This window comes from Pristis pectinata, chromosome 2 (assembly GCF_009764475.1).
Source record: "Pristis pectinata isolate sPriPec2 chromosome 2, sPriPec2.1.pri, whole genome shotgun sequence".
Taxonomy (NCBI): domain Eukaryota; kingdom Metazoa; phylum Chordata; class Chondrichthyes; order Rhinopristiformes; family Pristidae; genus Pristis; species Pristis pectinata.
The window spans coordinates 111,267,540-111,290,557 of record NC_067406.1 but is presented as its reverse complement, the minus strand read 5'-3'; the positions used below and the strand labels follow the sequence as shown (position 1 = coordinate 111,290,557).

Here is a 23,018-nt window from a genome sequence, read left to right as displayed (position 1 = left end):
TACTAATCAACAAGCTTCAAAATCTGGGCCTCTGTACCTCCCTCTGCAACTGGACCCTTGACTTCCTTAATGGGAAATCACAGTCAGTGCAGATCAGTAATAACATCTCCTCCTCACTGACAATCAACACAGGCACACCTTAAGGATGTGTGCTTAGCCCACTGCTCTACTCTCTCTATACTCATAAATGTACGGCTAGGCACAGCTCAAATGCCATCTATAAATTCACCACTGAAGCCACTGTTGTTGGCAGCATCTCAGATGACGATGAGGAGGCATACAGGAGTGAGATAGATCGGCTGGTTGAGTGGTATCGCAACAACAACCTCGCACTCAATGTCAGGAAGACCAAGGAATTGATTGTGGACTTCAGGAAGGGGAACTCAAGAGAACACACACCAGTCCTCATTGAGGGGTCAGCAGTGGAAAGGGTGAGCAGCTTCGAGTTCCTGGGCATCAACATCTTGAAAGATCTATTCTGTGCCCAACACATTGTTGCATTCATAAAAGGCACGGCAGTGGTTCTACTTCATTAGGAGTTTGAGGAGATTTGGTATGTCACCAAAGACTTGCAAATTTCTACAGATGCACAGTAGAGAGCATTCTGACTGGTGTTGCGTCACTGCCTGGTATGGAGGCTCTAATGTGCAGGATCGAAACAGGCTGCAGAGGGTTGTAGACTCAGCCAGCTCCATCATGGGCACAACCCTCCCCATCATCAAGGATATCTTCAAGAGGCTGTGCCTCAAGAAGGCAGCATCCATCATTAAGGATCCTCATTATCTGGGACATGCCCTCTACTCATTACTACCATCGGGGAGGAGGTACAGGAGCCTGAAGACCCACACTTGACGTTTTAGGAACAGCTCCTTCCCCTCCGCCATCAGATTTTTGAATGGTCCATGAACACTACCTCATTATTCCTCTTTCGCACTATTTATTTATTTATTCATCCATTTATTTATTTATTTATTTTGTGGGCTTTATGTCTTGCAAAACAACAAATTTCACGACATGCAGTAATGTTGGTGATAATAAACCTTATTCTGAAAAAGGGCAGTCACGCTGTTGGGATGGTCTGAGGTACGTGGAAGAGCAAATTTCAGGAAATTTCTGAAAAGTGCAAAAATATGAGAGCAGTATCAGTGAAGAATTTCAGTTATCCTAATATTAACAAATACTGGCTTTGAAGGTGGTGCAGAGGAGGTTCACCAGGTTGATTCCGGGGATGAGGGGGTTAGTATATGACGAGAGATTGAGTCACCTGGAACTATATTCACTGGAATTCAGAAGAATGAGAGGGGATCTTATAGAAACATATAAAATTATGAAAGGGATAGATAAGATAGAGGCAGGAAAGTTGTTTTCACTGGTAGGTGAGACTAGAACTAGGGGACACAGCCTAAAGATTCGGGGAGTAGATTTAGGATGGAGATGAGGAGGAACTGCTTTTTCCAGAGAGTATTGAATCTGTGGAATTCTAAGCCCAGGGAAGTAGTGGAGGCTACCTCACTAAATATATTTAAAACATAGTTAAATAGATTTCTGCATAGTAGATGAATTAAGGGTTATGGGGAAAAGGCAGATGGATGGAACTGAGTCCATGGCCAGACCAGCCATAATCTTAATGAATGGCAGAGCAGGCTCAACGGGCCAGTTGGCCTCCTCCTGTTCCTATTTCTTCTGTTCTTATTAACTGGATGCAGTTAGTGTAATATATATGAAGAGCACAACATTTCAAATTTGCATTCAGGAGAACTCATCTGGCCAGTATGTAGCTGGCCCAATGAGAAAGGAAGTGCAATTCTTGATTTTGTGTTAGCAGGTGGAAGGATTATCAGTGGGAGATCATTTTGTGGCAGTGATCATAATTCATTTAGATTTAGCATAGGTATAGAAAAGGAAAAAGATTAACAATTGTACATTGAGATCAATTTTACTATATTGAGAAGTGATTTAGTAAAAGCCACATGAAGGTAAATCAGACTCAGCAATGGGAGGCATTCAAGGTGTTCAGGTTTAACATGCTGCAAGGGTCTGACAAATTTAGGCAAGAAAAAGACCACAAGAAAATGGGAGCAGGAGTAGGCCTTCAAGCCTGCCCCACCATTTAATATGATCATGGCTGATCTATGCTGGTATCAATACCTCTTCTGTGCCATTTCTCCTTACCCCTCTATTCCTTGAACTATCAAATATTTATCCACCTTCACTTTAAATATTCAGTTCCACTTAATGATCCAGCTTCCATCACCCGCCAGCACAGAGAATTCCATAGATTCACCATCCTCTGCATGAAGAAATTTCTATGTGCCCCTGTTTTAAGTGTCCGGCCCCTTATATTGTGGTTATGTCCCTATGTTGAGGCTCTCCCACTTGTGAAAATATCCCAGCATCTATTCTGTCAAGCCCTGTTCGGATCTTATATGTTTGAATAAGGTCACCGCTCATTCTTCTAAACTCAGGGGAATTCCATTTGGTCTCTCTTGGTAGGACAACCCTCTCATCCCAGAAGAAGCTTATTTGAGACAGCAAGAGCTTAATACAGGAGACGACCTTGAAGAGCTTAGAAATTTATGATGTCCTGCCCACTTAATCAATCTGCTTCCCTCATCATGTCAAAAGGATCATTAAGTATGACCCACTAGGTTGAACTAAAGAACAAAAAAGAAGCAATGACACTGTTAAGTATGTGATAAGATACCTGAACAGTCTAAGAGGGATAGAAGAACTAGTAGGACAAGAGGGCAAGTGAGAAAGAAACTTTTCACATAAAATGTAGTAGGGCTCTGGATCTCATGCCTATAGTATATGTGGTAGAGGCAGAATCTATCATCATATTTTAAAATGTACTTAGATGTGTTTTGAAGAACCAAGGCCTACAGAGCGAGGGACTGGAAGGGGGAATTAGCTTGGGAAGCTATTTTTTGTTTGGCAGAGGCATGCACCAAATGGCCACCTCATCTGTTGTAAATTTTCTACAATTCTGTGGAAGTATTGGAGTGAAGTTAAAAGGGAAAGTAGGAAAAGAAAGCAAAGTGAGGATATGAAAAACATACTGAAAAGTAAAATCAAAGAAAATCCAAAGATGTATTGTTAGTAAATAAGGAGCAACAGTATAACTAATTGGGGTTCAAAAAGCTAATGTATGGAGGCAGAGGATGTGCGTAAGGTTCCGAAGAAACACTTTGGGATTGACTGCACAAAAGATGAGTCTGGTGTTAATACTATAGTTACATAGGATACATGTTATTGGAAAGGAATAAATACAGTAAAAGAAGTATTAGGGGGTTCAGCATAATTTGAATTGAATAAATTACTGTGCCCATATGAAATATATCCCAGACTTTCAAAATAAAAGGGACAGGAGGAAATTGGAGAGGTTCTGACCATCATTTTTCAATCTTCCATGGCTAAGGGAATGTGTCAACATTATGGAAGACTGGTAACAATGGGAGAAATGAGTAAACTGACTGATTATAAGCTAGTTAGCTTAATTTGGATGTGGGCAAATTATTAGAATTAATAATCAGGGACAGTCAGCTTGTACTTTTTAAGGAAAGAACTTGATTTTTTTTAAAGGAAGTAACGAGAATGACCGAAGAAGACAGTATATTTAATGTAGTTTACATCAATTTTTACAGGGCTTTTGACAAGAAACAATGGCAAATAGGACCTGAAATTGGTTCAATGGCAGTAAGCAAAGAATAAAATTTCCTTTGCCTGGATGGCTGCTACCAATGTCGTCCCACTGAGTTTAGCATTTGATCCCTTGCTTTTATGGTTCAGATATGAATACACAGGACTGATACAAGAATTGTTCATGTGGCTGACAGTGAGGAAGAATGCTTTACATTGCAGGAACTTGTAGATGATCTGGTTATTTGGGCAGAAAAATGGCAAATGGAATTTTAATCCAGATCTGACGAAGGGTCTTCGACCTGAAACACTGGGTCTGTTTCTTTTGCCATAGATGCAGCCTAACCTGCTGAGTATTTCCAGCATTTTCTGTTTTTATTTTAGATTTCCAGCATCTGCATTTTTATTTTCCTTTAATCCAGATCCATGTGAGGTAATGCATTTGGGGAGCTGCAACAAGACAACAAAGCCACAATAACCAGGAAGATATTGACTGGTGCAGAGGAACAAAGGAAGTATATATCCACAGATCTTTGAAGGTAGCAGATCATGTCAATAACATGGTTAAATAGGCATGCTAGTTGCTTACCTGTATTAGCTGAGCCACAGAATATAAGAATAAGGATGTTGTGCTAGAAATGTATATAACAATAGTTTGACAACAACTTGAATACTACATGCATTGCTGGTCACCACATTACAGGAAAGGTGTGATTGCAGTGGAGAGGGTGCAGAGAAGAATTGTGAGCACTGGAAAATTGCATCTCTGAGGAAAGATTGAATGTAAAGGTTGTTTTCTTTGGAACTGAGAATCTGAAATGAACTTAACTGAGGTGAATAAAGTTAGGTGAGGGTCTGGGAATTACTCCCTGAAAAGATGGTAGAGGCAGACACCATCATTACATTTACATATTATTTAGATGCGTACTTGAAAAGCCAAGGCCTGCAAGGCTACAGATCTAGTTCTAGAAGATGGATTAAGCCAGGCAGTTGTTTCTCAGCTCCTGCAAACACAATCGGTCAAATGACTTCCTTCTATGTTGTAAATTTTCTGTGATCTAGGAAACTCTCTGTTCTATCTACCTTCATTCCAAAGCAGATGTCCTTTCATTTGCCCACATTAAACTCCATTCATTTACTCTCTTCCTACCTCTTCTATTATTTAGTCTTTTACCTACACTGCTTATAATGCAGCCAATCTTTACGTCATTGGCATGCTTGGATATATGGCTTTCTGTTCATCATTCAAGTTGCTAATAAATACAGTGAACCGTTTTGCCTCAATATTGATCTTTGCTGGACACCTAAAATCACACCTTGCCAATTTGAGTACCACTACTTCCCACCTTTGTCACAGCCAATTTCCTAACCTAGTCCAAATTTGCCTTTAATTCTATGAGTTTCAAATTTGACTGAACCTCTTTCAGGGAATACTACTTCTCAGGTTATTATGCTGGCAATCAAGATGTTTGTATTTATTTCCATGCAATCAGGTTTTGTAATACTTCCTGTAAATGAAATAAAATCTAACATAAATATATAATTATGCCATGAATAATCTAATGGGGGGGCGTTAAAATTATGTAGTTTAATCTTGTTACCAATTTAAAAATACATATTGAAAATCAAAATGTATACAAGAATTATATTTTAATTTGGTTTTCTAAGTAGTTATGTACCTATGCACAATGTGCAAACTTACTTGATTTCAATGTCGAAGTGATTCAGAATACACTATATATCTTGCTTTTGAATCTGGTGTGGAAATGTATTCATTATTTTTATTTCCAAATCTGGAGCAACCAACATACAGCTAACGATGTGAAACACATTGAGTTTTGAGATTAAGGTTGATTGTCCTTGTGCTCATAGCAAAACTAAGTTGAATGGAGAACTGAAGTCAATTAAGTCAATTAAATTGAAAAGGTAGATGAGGTGCAATAATTGGTATCTGAGGGATGAAGACGTTTTCCCCAACAACATTACCAGTCATTATTGTAGCCTCAATTACATGTGGTAGTAATAAGTTTTAAACCAATAATCTTGAGCCTTTGCGTAATATTGGTGGATCCAAATTCCAGAGTAGTGTGACTGGAGCAAATTCTGTTAGCTCTAGATTATGTGATTGCACACCAGGTGGTGACAGAGTTTAAAAATTCAACAGGAAAGTGTACAGCCTCATCAATGTCTGTCACACTGTCAATAGATTTATATTGTACAGGTTGTCTCAGAAGCTTCAAAAGAATGTCTTTATCCAATGGCCTTCACCGCATCATTTATTGGTGCTAAAATTGCTCTTTCACGCAATCATTGGTAATTAAAATAGAGTTGAGTGACATTAGGGAAAACAGCTTGCATCAGATGATGTAACAATTCAGCCCAAATTTTTCATCAAAACCATTCCTGCTGAGTCTTGTTTAATTTCTCCATTTCCTAATTTAAGTAAACTCAAAGCAAACTCCCTCGCAGATGATTGCCTGTCAAGTGCACTTTATTTGGTTTTCAAGTGTAATCCTTTAACATTTTCCCAAATATATGATACTTTAATACAGGCTTTCAATTCATCTGCTTTAGTACCTCATGGACTTACTGGTAGCATTTGATGAAAATCTCTAGCTAGCACTAAAGTAACACCTCCATTAATTAAACTAAGATCTTCAACTTTTGATTTAATACTTCAATGGCTGTTTTGTGAGCCATTGTACATTCATCCCAGACAATAAGTTTACAGTCTTTTAGAATTTTTGCCTCTGCATTTCCCCAACCAATGTTACTTGTTGAAGTCTCCACATTTGTCAAATTCAAAGGGAGTTTAAAAGCCAAATATGCAATTTCTCCCCACGTCAAAAGTGTTGAAGCAATGCCGGATGATGCCATGGCCAGGACAATCATGTTTTGTCTTCGAACTTCAGCCAAAAGTAGATTAATATGGCAAGTTTTTCCCATTCCACCAGAAGCATCCAAAACAAAATGATGCCTTGGTCATTGTCAACAGCCTCTGTAATAGTATCTAAGGCATTTCTTTAGCATCTCACTAAACTTGGTTCTTTCAGACATACAGTATTCATGTAACTGGTTTAAATCATAGCTGGTCTCCTGCAGAAATTTGGTGCATGAATTTTCAGTTTCTCTTTGTGGTTCAGGTAGACTAAAAGTAATTAGGTCAGGTCCACCAAAGACTTCATCTTGTCTTCAATTTGAATTAATGCCTTATTAAAAATAACATCAGAGTAACCTTGGTTTGGTTTTGATTTTGAGCTGCATGCACAATGTCTTCAGCAAGGCTCTCTTTGTGATTGTCCCATAGTTCCATAGTTGTTGAGGATTTGACATGGCATATACTTGCAATGTTATAGCAACATATTGAGCATCATCTTTGGGGATTGAGTTGTAGATGCTTCTTCTCATGTTGTATTCATCTTCTAATGTTCCTCTTAGCTGGAAGCCTGTTTGTATGTTTCATATATGTAAATGTTCAAAGGATTGTGGTCCCTTAATTTCATGTAAAAGTAAGGGAAGATAAAATTCAAAGTGACTTGGATGTACAGTATACATGCCTTCAGTGGCATCAATTGCTTTAATTCCAGGCTCATTTGGTACATCATCTCCTATTTTACTTCTTGCCTAATTCTTTTTTGTATTATTCCATGTATGATATTTGGGAACTTGATGGTAGAATAAAGTCTGAGCAAAAACATCTTCTCTGTAAAGTGCTTTGAGTGTGGTCTTTTGAGCATTTTGGGCATGATCAAGAGGATTTGCTTCTATAAAATATACTCTTTGACCATTTTCTAAATGCACACTTAAGTGAACAATCAAAACAATGTTTATCTTTTAAAAAATATATTTAGGGGATTTTTTAAATAAACATAATCACTAATTAATTTAGCTGGTTGAAGAAAAAACGATCGACCAGAAATTTTACACCTTCCTTACTAATTTTCAATGGAAACATTCAGGAGTTTTGTGACGTTATAACTTCTAAAATATTTTAGACTGCGCCACCGTTTACGTAGCTTTAGATTAAAGCTCTTGCCCTATATGCACAAAAAACATTAATTTTCAACAGGGGAAATTAAAATTAGGCCCCCTTTGGGCTATGGAAGGGCTCTTATGGGGACTTTAGAGAAACTAAGTGTGTAATGCACAACCTAATGGTAAACCTAACTTGCAAATTAAATTTCAGATTTCAAGGTTGTTTCATTACGGTGCTATGTGCGGGACACAGAACTTCTATTTTATTATATATCTTTAGATATCATTTGAAGGTCAACTCATCCATGTGGGAGGCATGATAGCAAACATTTCTGGGTCATGTGTGTCACTTGGAAAATTCAACTGGGTGGCACAGTAACACAGCAATTAATACAGATGCCTCAAAGTTCCAGGAACCCACATTTGATCCTGAGGTTGGATGCTGTCTGCGTGGAGTCAGCATGTTCCCTCTCATAACTGTATGACATTTTGTCATATGCTCCACTTTCCTCCCACATCCCACAGATATGCCAGTAGCTTAATTAGCTTCTGTAAATTATCTTTTAATTGGCTACTGTAAATTATCCCTTAAAGCCAATGAGTGGCAAAAGAATCACAGTAGGTGGGCATGTGGGAGAGAATAAGTAGTGGGCTACACAGAAAAAGAGAGGGGAGAATGACGGGATTGCTCTGTGGAACCAACATGGATCCACTGGGCTGAATGGCCTTCTACCGAGTCATACTAACCCTAACTCTTCCCTTTAAAAGCAGAGAAATCTGTGGCCCCAAATTCTCAAATCTCAATATGTTTCATCATTGTGACTTTCATCAATATCCATTTTAATTGATGATTCTACAATGCAATAACATTTTTTAGTTATTACATTTAAAAAGTGTTCAGTTAAACTTTTCAAACATCTTTCATATGTCTAGATCCTTTTGAAATGGATACACTGAATGCCTCAATCACAAATTTTTAAACAGTCTCACAGTAGTAACATAAATTTAATGCAGAAAATCAATCATAACCTCACAGGCAAACCAGTAGCATTGGATAATTTTTTTACTAATTCTGGACAAAATTTGAGTTTGTTTTGTGCTGAACATTACAATGATCAAATCCATGAGTGTAGAAATTCTAGTATGTGTCAGTTTCAGCATGAGTTATTGATGTTATTGCAAGCTCTTCGCATTTGTGACCAAGGGAGTCAGCCTTTAAGGAGATGTAGATAGAATATAAGCTACAGGAAATTGCTTGTGGTTTTAGAATGGATGTTGTAAATATAAGAGAAGGGAGAGAGAGTGCTCCCAAGGACTCAAAGACCTGGAGAGGCTGGTGGAGAACAGTAATCACTGGAGGTATCTTCTTTGTGTGAGGAGACCATGGAGACCATCCAAGTCTATACAATCAGGCTCTCCTGACTTGAGATTAGCAGCTCTGCAAGGAGTAATACTACAAGAATGCAGTCTATGAATGTTTGCCCTTTGAGAAAGCTTGCAATGCTGGCAAATCCACGTGCCCACTCTTCCTGTTCATATGGGCTGAAGGGAAAAGTAGATTAAGTAATTCATATGAGCAGAAGGGAAAAGTAGATTAAGTAAGACTCTATACCTTCTTGAGTATAGAGTCTGAGAAATTTGTGGCATCGATCAGCAAGGGCAACCTGGAGTAATCCACAGACTAGGAAGCTGAGAGCGGCTGTGACCTTGATCTCCATGATCTAAGCAGCCCAAGCACAATGTGTAAACCTGTATCTGAGATCACAGGAAGTTACAGATCTCAGTGTAGAACTGTCTTGATGAACCCTAGCCTGCGTAGGCACATTCTTTAGTTATGAGCATGAGTCTCTGTAAAGTCTGTGGCTGCCTGTGATATTTCTGATGCAAGAGGTGCATTCTGTGATCTTTGCATAAATATGTACACGAAATAGCATCTTTTTTGGGTCTCTTTGTTTGGTGAGTTTGTGGGGCACCAGTCCAATGTTGTTGTTTACTATGCAATATGGGTATACATTAGAGTTATTTATTTCTCTGCCTAATGACCCAGTATAATTTGGTCCTTAATTCAGATTGTAATCTTCGTATAATGATAAATATTGAAGTTACTGACTGATCAACAATACTCATTGCTTATATTAACAGACCATTGTATTTAAATGCCACTTATTTTGTTTCCCTTTATTTTATGTATTGACCTTAAATGGATATACTCAGAAGTGTAAAAGTGAACATTGTAACCTGAGACATTATCCATATTCACTTAATGGAACTAATGCAAAATTTTTGTTTAATCATTGAAAAGTTTTTGTCTCAGAAGAGATGTATGTGAAAATGTCATCTGGTCCCAAAGTAGTGTTTTTGACTTCTACTTTATAAGTTTCAATATCACGTAGCAACATTATTTTGGTTCCAATTTTAATGTATGTTGGTAAGTTGTTTGTGTTTGTTAAAGTTGAAAAGATGTTTGAAATACAAATCAAAAAATATTTCCTCATGTTTGAATTAACAGAATTGGTATCTTTATTGGTAATATGATTTTTACTTCATTTGGTTAGTTTTCAAGTGATCATGCTCCTACTTTAAAATATTTTGGTGTCATTATATACAGGTTTACATTTAGACTGAATATTCAGAGATTAAATTATTTAAGATCCCACAACTTTTGATTTTCAAGCACGAGTTATAATTTAATGAGAAACCTAGTGCAATACCAGCTGTTTAAATATTAAAATGTTCTAAGGATCACTTTTGATTATTCATCTTTATGAAATTCCAAATGTCAGATATTTCCAATCCTGAAGTTGAGCTAAAATTGTTGTTCGTGAAGAGGAATAACTAGTTGCTTTATGTATTCATTTTTGCCAGTAGAGAATACAAATTTAAGAGAAGCTTAATGGGTATATTTCTGTCGCAGCTAGCAAAGAGTATCTGCTACAATTAAGGATGTGTTTGAATATAGTTTAAAATGTACTCTTGTTAGAATTCCCCTGCACCCTGAACAGTTGTGCAGCTGGAAAGCTTTGAAATCCACTGTGTTCACCAGTGGAATTAGTCCATGTCCTTAATGCCATTCTACTGTCATATTTATTTTGTGATGCCCAACTTGACTCACTTCACCCCCTAGCAACATAATCTGCTGATTTCTTCTTCCACAGGTTGCTCGACGATACATCAAGGATTGGCTTGAAAGAAGGAAGCCACCGTTTGGTGCTATTAGCAGCTGTGTGCTCCTTATGATCATATATTCAACATTTTGTGATACTTTCTCCAATCCAAAAATTGACCTGGATACATTTAGTCTTGTATTAATTGTTTGTATAAGTAAGTAATGAATAATATTCAATAAGAATTCATAATATTCATTCATTTGTAATTGTAAGTAGATCCTTGTTAGCAATCCAGGATTAGATCACACGATAAGTTGTAAAAAATGAATGGCCTATAAATAGATAGATAGATATAGGGCCCATGCGATATCCTCCCGATTCTGGTGTCACTTTCTTAGAGCACAACTATTGGCTATGATGTTGAAAAAATTCAAGGAAGTAATTTTGATGGGTTAGTTTTATTTTGCTTATAAATGGCTAATAATAGGTGATAGTACTCTCTCTTTCCAATGTGCAGAAACTCCCTAGCTCAGGAGAGGCATATAAATTATAACCAGAGGAACTGAAATATATTTTGTTTCTCAAGATTTTTAGATTTTTCTTGTATGCACAGCAGCAATGCTGGGAATGGTTTCACAGGGGTCACAGGCATAGATGATAAAATTCATCATTACCTTCATACAATAACATGCTCTTTGGCCTTCTGAGGAAACGAATGTTTGAAGATCAAGTCCTTGAACACAGCATTAAGCTTGTGGCCTTCCTGGCCGCAGTGAAACTTGATCTCTTGTAAGCTTCTGAAACGTGGATTATATACAACAGGCACCTCAAAGCACTGGAGAAGCAACATCAAAATCTACAAAATCCTCCAAAGCAAAACCATCATCATCATCCTCTCCCAGGCCAACATCCCCAGCCTTGATGCCCATGTTAGACCTGTTGGCTTTAAAGGGCAGGCCACTTTGCACAGATGGCCAACACCCAAACTCCTGAAATAGACATTATATTCTGAGCTCTGTCATAGTAAGAGATTGCCAGATGGACAGAGGAAAAGATTCTCAAAGCTTCCTTGAAAAAGAATAGCATTCCCACCAACTCATGGGAAACCTGATCCCTGAACCACTCAAAATGGAGAAGGACCATTAAGGATGATATTGAGAACACGAGGGACCATTCAGAAGCCCAGAGTAAATTGGGAGAAGGAGCCCATCATCTACCAAATGGCCCATCCATCCATCCTGTCAAACATCTCATGTCCCACCTGTGGCAGAGTCTGGAGGTCCCACATTGGCCACCTCAGTCATCTCAGAACCTGCAGAACTAGAGATGAAGCAGGTTGTCCTCAATCCCAAGGGACTATCTAAGAAGAATAAAATTTCACAGATAATTATAGCCCCTATCAACAAATTCTATATATTCATGTTAACCTGTAAACACCCTGGAGTTAGTTCACAATAATTCTGAACTCAATCTGAACTAAAATATCTTGGAGGTCATTTGTGTTTGAAGATTACAGTAACCTATGTCAGAAACAACAGTGTTCAAATATATTTATTTTCCAATGATTTTTATTTAACATTTTATTCTGTATCGTAGAGTTTGTTTTTGAATTGAGTGTAGTCTTTGGACATCAGTAAAAGTTATCATTATTCCCAGTCTTAAAAACTGCATTCTGCTTTGCAACTCTATTTTTATGCAAATTTCATGCAAATGTTATAATTATTGTGAGACTTTAACTTATGATATAAATTACTTTAAATACTAGAAGTTACACAGTTTAAGGAAAATAAAAAAAACAAGTGTTTAGTATACACAAGAAATGCTGGAGGAACTCAGCAGGTCAGGCAGCATCTCTGGAGGGAAATGAACAGTTGATGTTTCGGGCCGAGACCCTTCATCAGAGTCCTGATGATGGGTCTTGGCCGAAATGTCGACTGTTCATTTCCCAACATTGATGCTCCCTGACCTGCTGAATTCCTCCAGCATTTCTTGTGTGTTGTTCCAGATTTCCAGCATCTGCAGTCTTTCAGGTGTTTAGTATAGCGGTGGTCCTGATTGACTGCCAGATATGGCTTCTATAAATAAATTACTTGATATTGCTGGTTTAATTTTTACTTTAACAAATTTTATTGTAAAATCATAAAAGTATGTTTGAAAATATAGAGTGGGCCATTATAATGGTGTTTAATATTCAGATAGAGAGCTCACAATTGTCACAATAAAATTGTAAATAATAATGAAAAACCTGAAATTTTAATATTGTTTGAAAATTTACACTTGACAGTTAAAATTTTGATAATTAAAAGCTTAAATTGCTGGAAATATTAAACAAACTTATATAAAATGAATTTATCTCAACAGTTATTCAGCTTCTCAATCTAATTGGATTGCAAATTACATGCACTTTGAAAATAATTGTATTTTTGAATAATATTAAATATTATTCTCATTTTTCTTTTAGTATTTTCCCTTCAGCTGAGTTTCATGTTTTTAACCTTTTTCATCTCAACAAGGTAGGTAATTGTATTTTTGTTTATATTTGCAAATAGAATATGGTTAGTATAAAATAAGTAATTTGAAAATATTGAAAATATCATCAGCCTTTTCTGGTGGGTGAAAATATCAATGGACTAGCTGGATTGGCAGAAATAATCCAGAATAGACAGAATAGAATTCAGTCAGGAAGGGTTTTAGATAATACACTCAGGAGAGCAAATTAGACAATGGGATGCACAATTACAGTAGGATACAGAGAAATGTATAGAAACATAGGCAGACACAGCTTTTATTCATGTAAATAATACTCCACTCTTATGCTTTTTCTTCTAAAATTAACAACTTCACATTTTCACATACTTTGCCAACATTTTGCTCCCTTATTTAACCTATCAATACCTGTCTAAACTCAAATAAATGCTGGAAACACTCAGCAATTCAAATAGCATCTGTGGAAAGAGAAAGAGAGTTAATGTTTCATGTCAAAGACTCTTTTTGATGAAGAGTCTTTTAGCCCATTCATCTACTCTAGTTAAGGCTACCTCAAAAATCGCCAATAAATTTGTCAGACATGATTTCTCCTTCATGAAGCCATCCTGACTCTGCTTGATTAGATTATGATTTTCCAAACGTGCTGCTATTAATTCCTTGCTAATTTATTCTAACACTTTCCAACAATTGATATTGCTAATTGTTTTTTATTTCCCTTCCTCTTTGTTACATCAGCAGTTTTCCAATCCTCTGGTGCTTCTCTAGAATGTAAGGACTTTTGGAGGATTATGACTAATAAATCCACTGTCTCATTAGCCACTTCTTTTAGGATCCTGGGACGTAAACCATCCAGACCAGGAAAATTATCAGCCTTTTGCCCCATTAGTTTGTCTCATACCACTTCTCGGGTGATGTTGATAATATTTGATTCCTCCTGGGATTATTCAGGATTAATGGGATGCTTGTATTATCTTCTACTGTAAAGACCAGTGCAAAATACATATTTAGCTTCTCATCCACTTCTTTGTTCCCCATAACTACTTCCCCAGCTTCATTGTCAAGGGGTTTATGTTCATTTAGTCGTCTGTCTTCCTTTAAGTACAGTTAAAGAAACTCTTCTTGTCTGTTTTAATACTCTTCTCTTTATTATTTTTATCCTCATTTGCTGGATCCTGAATTTATTCCAGCCTTCAGATCTACCACTGACTTCTACCTCCTTATATGCTTTCTCTTTCAACTTAATACCCTCTTTAACTTCCTTGGCTAGCAATGGTTGGTTCATCCCTCCCTTAGTATCTTTCCTTCTTACTGGGGTATGTCTCCTAGAATATCTGTTACTGTTCATCTCCTGTATTTCCTGCTCACTTATCTACCCAGTCCTCTTTAGCCAACACTATCATCTTGTAATTCCTTTCTTTTAAGTTAAACACAATTGCTTTTGACCCAAGATTCTTACTCTGAAACTGAATACAAACGGAAGACATAATGGTTGACTTCCTTCAGAAAACAAGATTAGGAAGGTCAAGGTAGAACAATATAAAACACAGATGAAGTATTGCCTATGGTTCAGGCACAACATCTCAGGAAGAATTTGAAAACGCTAAAGTGCACACTGGCGAGATTTCAAAGAAATTTTCAAGGAATTTCAGCTATGAGGAAAGATTGGAGAGGGAGGAATTGTTCTCTCTGAATGAGAGAAGTCTGGGGAAGGTTTAATTGAAATGTATCAAATTATGAGAAGCCATGAAAGAGTGGATAGAAGGGACATTTCCTTTAAAAGACAGGTGAACAGGACATACAGATTTGGTAAGGAAAATCAGAGGGGAATTGAGGAGAAATGTGTTCACCCAGAGGATTATGGCAATCTTGACCTCTGCATGAAAGGATACAGACTGAGTAGTCCTTAATACACGTAAAAAGTACTTGAATGAGTGCTTGATTTATTAACTACAAGACAAAACACAAAAACAGGAATGCGAAATTTAGTTAGACAGCTCTTATTTTGGCTAGCATGGGTGTGATGGGCCAAATTAACTTCTTTGTTGTATGTTTCCATGTCTCTATGATATTTCCATAAAAATTCACTGTAACAATTTGTTAAAATAGATGTGTATTCAACTTCTCTTTCAGAAAAAAGTCAGGTTTTACGGCTGCAGACACAGTTGCCATTATGTTCTGTTCCACACATAAATCACTGACTCTTGGTAAGTAAATCTAATTTTAGAAAAGGCAATGTCAGCAGTACAATCTGTTCCTAAATGTTGTTCTTGTTTCCATAATTCAAAAATTATTGATAATAATCAATTCAGTCAACACAATTATTATTAAACAAGGTAGAATAGAACAAAGTACACTGGTGATTTTAAGATCTGTCAATGTTACCTGTACTGCATAATTGTTGATTGATATCAGACACAAATATTGAATACAAAATGTTCTAATTCTTAAAACCTGTCTGCTAAATGTTATAGCTAGAGTATTTTTAAGGAGGCCTTCTTGAGTGTGAATCTTTACCTGGAACTTATCTCAAATCCAGAGTCACATTAATTGTACCATCTGGATAGATGAATGTGCCATTCTTCTGATCATTAGCAGCTGTAGTTAAGCATCCTGTTAGCAAATTTACAGCCACAACTTCCCATAGTTGAGCTACAGCTAAGAAGTATTTCATTGACCACAAAGTATCTTGGTGGTTCTGTGGTTATCAAAGGTCGTATAGCAATATCTATACTACTTCCAGGTAATGAAAAAGAGATTGGGGAAGCAATAGTCAGCAAAGATGATGGGTGGCAATATATTGACAGAATCAGTTCATTCCTAAAGTACATAAATGTGTTGACTTTTTCCTCTTTCTAACAATACTCAGAACAAACAAAATTAGTAATTTAAGATGTAACTTACCAACTTATTACAAAGACAATAGAATGCCAGCAAAGAAGTAATCTATCCCTTTGCACTTAATTGCTGCAAGACAAGTTATATGTGGAAATTATAGAAATATTACAGCGTGGAAGAAGGCCATTCAGCCCATCATGCCTTCACCAGATCCTCATAGAACAATTTAGCATGACCCATTCTACCGCTCTTTCCCCTTATCCCAGCAAATTAGTTTTCTGCTGTGCCTATCCCCTTACCTTCGTAAAACCCTAACTAACTCTATTTGCACCACTTCTGTAAGCAGCAAGTTCCGATCATAAATACTTTCTGGTTAAAGAAATTTTTCCTCACGTCCTCTGTATATGTTTTGGCCCAAATTTTCAATCTTTATCAGATATAGGTTCAGATGAAACAATAATGACATGCTGTTATTAATCATGACCTTGAATGGTGGGTTATCTGCTTGATTGGAACTAATAACTGCACATTGTTTCAAAAGCCGAGTACAAAGTACAAGCATAAAAATGTAAATTCCTACCACAGCAAGAAATCTAAAAGCATTAGTTTTCAGCAGGAATTGCCATATCAAATAGTGGAGCAGATTTCAGGCAGCTTTTGCTTTGAGTGGTGGATTGGTAATGGGAGTGGGAACCATGCATCCCCATGACATTGTAACGTTGGAGATGGACATCTGGGGCAATGATCAAAGGCCCCACCCCTTCTCAACCACAGCCCAAAGAAAGTAGGTCTTACCTGAAACATGGAAGACATCAAGTATGTCGCTCAATATCTGGTGGTCATATTTATTCGTGGACTATCTGAAAACAGCTCAGGTAAGAATGGAGCCCTTAATTGCACTTGAGCAGACATTCACCTTCCCATTGTGGCCTGGGAATATATTGACCCACCACAGGACAGACCCCAAAAATGACAATATAGTGGTATGCACTCAAGAGTAAGAGGCCCTTAGAGTTCTCAAAAGTAACATTGTGCCTCTAGCTTTCTAATCAAACATCAGCAAAGAAAGATCCTGCTGTTTGCCACCTATCACTCTCCCCAAATCAGTATGAATGTATGTTGAAATCTATTTAGGAGAAGATTTAAGAGTGACACAGTCACAGAATGAACTTTCGGTGAGGGGTCTATAACGTCCATCACAAAGAACAGCTCAAACTATTACCTGAGCTGACTGAATTCGTACTCCGTCTTCACAAGGATTGTGCAGTGATTACTTTAATCAATAATTTCAAGGACAGATATATCGATGACAAAGTATTGTATTCATACTAATGGAGCTCACCATCGTGCTGTATGATACTACCACTGCTAAATTACATAGATTTAGAATGGATTTAGCTGCTTAAGAGTGGATATTCATGAGGCACTATAGACTATCATCGTTAGAAATGTATTCCACGTAAGTTAGTAACCTCATGGCCTTGTATGTCACTCACTCCACTCTTACCGGTAAGCCAGAGGACAAACCTTGAATCAATGAGGAGTGTAGAAGAGCTGTCTGAAGTAGCAGCAGACATACCTAAAAAATAAGTTGTTGAACTGGTAAAGCTCCAGTATAGTTTTATACACTTGCTAAGTAACAGAAGTAGCATTCAAAAGACAAAGTCAGGTGATTCCACAACCAACTGATCAGATCAGTTCTGACACAATCAGTCATGATTGGTGGTGGACTACTAAGCATTATTAGGAGGAAGAGGATTCATATACAGCCAAATTTCCAACGGTGGCAGAGCAGGAAGCATTCAGGCAGAAGTTCCAAATAGATGGTCATTCATATAAACCAGTCTTCAACAAATCCAATTCTCCCAGTGATAGCAAGAAACTGCTGAGTGCATTGGATACAGGAAATGTTATGGGACCTTAATACTAAGAGTTAGTGTGCTCCTGAACCAGTCAAGCATCAAGCCTAACTTTTCCAGTGCATAGCTCCAAAACTGGCATCCGAACAACAAAGTGGAAATCTGCCAGTGGATGTTTTGTCCAGAAAACAGCAGGACAATACTGTCTGGCCAATTACTAAACCTTCAGCATATTCTTGATCATCATTGATGATCTGCATAGATAAAATGGGTCAAAGGGCCTTGTTCTGTGCTCTATGACTTAACATGTTAGGTCAAAGACCCTTCATCAGAATTGGGAAGGAAAGAAAATATGTTAGTATTGAGGGGGAGGGTGGTGGGGGGGGGAATGAATAGGACACTGGGAATATCTCTAATAGGGTAAGACCAGGGTTACCTGGGGATAAGCTGTAAACAAGGCCATCAGGTCAATAGTATAATGGCAGTTGGGGAGAGAGAACATAGCCTTTTGTTCTTAAAAGCAATGAAATGAGGGCAGTTAGAGAGTGAGAACACAGACAAACTGTTTGAAAGGTTTGAAATGCATGGCTACAGTGAATTCCTTAGGTCAGTTTCCTCATCCCAGCCAGCTTTAGCTACTTCATTATTGGTCTTCCCAGTATCTTGACAAAAATTAGCAATGTGTTCTGAAGATTGCACAATGGTCAAATGATGTGAGACGTTAAGGATTTTCAAGCTCGGGCTTATAAACGGTAATATGGGCTATAAAAATGTAAGACAATTTGCAATTCTAGCAAAAGAGAATTTAACTGTCTTCCCTTTGGCACTTAACAATGTTAACATCATCAAAACCCTCACTATCAAATGTGTCAAGGCCAACCTTGACAAAGCTAACAAGCCACATAAATATTTTGCCTACATGAACCGGTTAGAGATTGGGTTTACCGCAGCAAAACCTGCCTGAATACATCAAATGGGGTTGTGTCAGTATATTCTCTATGACTGGATGAGTGTTGTTTCAATAATTGAGAAGCTTTAACGTCATCCAGGAGAAAGTGGCTGGCTGGATTAGCATCCTTACATCATCTTAATCATGCACTCCTTCCACTGCTGGTGCTACAATGTCTTCGTGCTACAATGTTTTACCATATAAACATGTACCATGTTTTGCATCTATTCATCAAGGATTTTTCAGTTGCAATTTTCAATTTCTCCTAAACCTGTGACATCTATCCTGGTTGTTCCAGATGGCAGCAATTACGTGGGAACCTCCAATTCACACACCATCCTGTTTTGGAAATAAATTACTGTTCGTTCATATTTGCTGGATCATGATTCTGGAACCCCCTTCCTTGCAATACTGTGTGAGCACCTTCACCATATGCATTATAATGGTTCTCAAGAAAGTGATGGGGAATAAATGCTTTCCAGCAACACCCATGCACCCACAAATAAATGTGAAAAATAAAGATCTCCATTAATAATGTCATTGAAGTGTGATGATGAGATTCCAACACCCACACCCATCCTCTTGTGTGTCAGATTGACTGTAACTGCTCAGTGGAATTCCAGTTGCCCAAAGTTTTTACTTTGTGCCTGGTTGAATGCAATCTTAAATTGATAGCCTCTATTTACCTTTGTTATGTGCAGGGTTTTTGTCCACAGCCAGAGGGAGTTAAGAGTTGTGTAGTTCTGACGAAGGCCAAATTGAGCATTGGATCTTTTTTATTCATTTTCAGGATCTAAAATGGGCATTCCTGGTAGTGGCAGCACTTTGTGCCCATTAATAATTGTCCTTGAGAAAGTGGTGTTAAGCCAGCTTCTTGAATTGCTACAGTCCTTCTCGTGAAGGTATTCCCAGAATGCTGTTGAGTGGGGAGTTTCAACAAGATAAAGGGCTGGCAATATATTTCCAAGTCAGGATGGTGTACAGTTTGGAGGAGAACTTGCAGGGTGGTTGTGTTCCCATGCATCTGCTGCCATATCATTCCTGGTGGTGGAGGATGCAGGTTTGGGAGGTGCTGTTGGAGCAGCCTGAGTAACTGCGGTGCATTTTGTAGATGATACACATTACAGCTACTGTGCACCAGTGGTGGAGGCAATGAATATTTAGGGTCAGTGATGGGATGCCGATCATGTGGGCTGCTTTGTCCTGAATGTTGTCAAAGTTCTTGAGAGTTGTTAGAGCACCACTCATCCAGGCAATTGGAGAGTATCCCATCACACTCCTGACTTGTGCCTTGGGGTGTCAAGAGGTCAGTCACTTGTGCCACAGAATACCCATTTCGTGACCTGTTGTTATAGCTACATTATTTATGTGGCTGATCCAGTTGAGTTTCTGGTCATTCGTGAACCCCAGCTAGATGTTGATGGGGAGGGACTCAGTGATGGTAGTGACATAGATTGTCACAGGCAGGTAGTTAGACACTTTCTTGTTGGAGAGGCTCATTGCCTGGCACCTTTGTGATGTGAATGTTACTTGAAAGACCATGCCTGAATTTTGTCTAATTCTTGCTGTAATCAGGCATGAGCTGCTTCATTTGCTGAGGAGCTGCAAATGGAATTGAACATTGTGCAATCATCTGCAAACATCCACTTCTGGCTTTGTGATAATAAGGTAACTCTGAGAACTGTTGTTTGATGGCACTGTTGTTTACCACTTAAACATTTTTTAATAACCTCAGAGGAAACCATCAGGATGAAAACTGGTCAAAATAGTTAAGTCTTACATATTTGTTGCTCAATGTACCTAGGAAACATTTCACATTTGTTGATAGATGTCAGTTTTCCAGCTGTTCTAGAATAGCTATGGAACAGAGGAGTAGGGTCTTAGAGTTTACTGTCTTTGTAACAGTACACGTGTTGTCCATTAGTCAGAGTCACAAACTGAGAAGAGGGGGCAAAGGAACATCTTTTTTGACATTTATTGTCTCTTTTTCAAACGACAATCGGGGGCTGTGGTTCAGCTCAGGAGGACATGTTCCTGGTTCTCAACAGATTTATTTTGGAATGTGATTGGTGGAACAACCAATCAGAAAGCAGGAAAAGATGGACATTGAAACAGTGGATTGGAAAAGAGAATTAGAGGAAAAATAATTATGAGAATTTACTGTGAACTTTTAAAAACTTGGAACATAATAGCAATTGGCCATTAGTTCCAAAAGACATCATTTAGAGAAGAACAGATATGAGATAATCACTGTAAATGTATGAACAGGTCATTTTCAGTTAATTACTGAGAAATACAAAGGTCAGTTTATGCATAAGGACATTCCTTTAACTGATATAAGTATAGAGGCATTTTTGGAAAAGAGGAAAAGAGTGCAGAATGCATTCTACCATGGTGTTAGAGTAAGCTTATTTAAATGTAATTTATTCTTCTAAAATCTGCTGTATTTAGTTTCCATGTAAATTTGTAGTGAATATCAACTGCATGGAACATAAAATCACTTAATGATTTTTTTTAGTGAAATTCAGTTTGATTCATTGCCTTCATTAGATTATTTGCCAGATTACATTTTCATTGATTGATAGTGGATGAGGTGACAATTTGACCCTTAATCACGGAATGTCGCATTGAACCTGACATTGAGCTATGGCTTGACATTGTTCGGTTGGAAATCCTACATGTTTAAGCTCCCAAGAGTTTGTTGAACAAGAGGAGGGTGTCCTAATGGGAATACGTAGTGTTCATTGTAGCTCAGTTAATATAGTGGCACTGGGTTTTTCTGCTCCAACCTCATAAATATCCATTCACAATATGAAATTACTTTGTAGAGGGCAGTTGTATAGATAGAGGTCAGTGATGTTTCTGGGGACTTCAGATGTCCTAAGCACTTGAATTCTGTTAAAATCAAATAATAATGCTGCTTTATTTAAAAATGGTGTAGTTTTCCCTGTGACTGGGTTTTTGTTCAATTTAGTTCTCAGTAGTACAGAAGTATTAACTGAAATTACTTTATATAAAAAAATGTAATGTATAATAAAAATGTCATAAATTGCTATGATGTATAATAAATGTTTGCACACAAGATTTGAAAGGAAGTTTTACGAAAGCTATTCTGAAGGAATGATCATATTTGAACTCCTATCAGAATAGATTATTATATTTTAAAATTATATATATTTAATTCACTTTGTTATAAAATTATCAATTTTATCTCCTTTTTTTTGTTTTGTGGGAATGTTTAGCTTGTGTTAATGAGAGTCAAACATTAAAAGTTACAGTGCTTCTGGTTTACTAAACAGAATTAAAGACTAATGATCATTTGCTTCAAATCAATAACATTATCAGATTGGCATATTTTAAAGATAGTTGATTTGCTTTAGGTGTAAAATACATTGGAAAACAAAACAAAATGAAGATCTGAAATTTTATTTACATTTTATGCAAATAATCTAAACTTGGTTTTCACTTGGTTTGATAAAGGTTTTTGACTGGAACAGTTAAGTTTTGTTTATGTACCAATATCATGTTGTCCTCTCTTTGACAATTCTTTACTACAAAAGTAAGAGAATTTTGCTTTTATATGTTTAAACTGCAAAGTATACAAAGAGTTATATAGGCTGTGCACAACTGCAGTTTTATGTATATATTGGTATTTTTATTCATTACAGTAAACCTGCTATTCATAGGAAGTGTCTCCATACATTTGCATGTTTTTGAAAATGAGAACATCAAATCATCTGGTGTGGCAACCCAGTAATTCACAAGTAATTTATATTAAAATAATTTTAGACTTTTCTTTGTCTTATCAGATAAAAGTTGTTATAATAAGTAATTATATCACAATATTCTGCTTTAAAAAAAGTAACTGTTCTTCAGACTTAATCATCTCACCTCATCAATCTGCTGGTTCCACTTAAAAATGGAAAATGAAAACCATGAAGGAAGTCTTGATATTTCCACAAGCACTTCTTCCTTCTCAATGAATTTAAAATGTTTTTGTAGACTTCCAACAAATGTTGTTTCCATTGAATTTGTTCCCAGTGAATTTTCTAGTTGTGCTCCAGTACGTTGATAGATAAGTGTGATGAATGTAATTATATCAGGGTGGCTAGATGAGTAGATGAACATCAGATGAGGCTACTGATGGGCTCAGCTGGAATGCTGTCA

The 23,018-nt window shown here is 37.2% G+C and overlaps 1 protein-coding gene across 2 annotated transcripts in view; it reads left to right on the top strand.

Moving 5' to 3' along the window:
- slc10a7 (solute carrier family 10 member 7) overlaps positions 1-23,018 on the top strand; it is a 187,179-nt gene that overhangs the window by 153,313 nt on the left and 10,848 nt on the right. Inside the window, exons 8-10 of one of the 2 annotated variants that reach the window (XM_052010338.1) lie at positions 10,770-10,935; positions 13,183-13,234; positions 15,339-15,412. In XM_052010338.1, the coding sequence (XP_051866298.1) occupies positions 10,770-10,935; positions 13,183-13,234; positions 15,339-15,412 (292 nt within the window). Of the gene's footprint in view, positions 1-4,061; positions 4,179-10,769; positions 10,936-13,182; positions 13,235-15,338; positions 15,413-23,018 lie in introns of those variants that run through there. The other variant, XR_007955873.1, reaches the window with a different exon arrangement.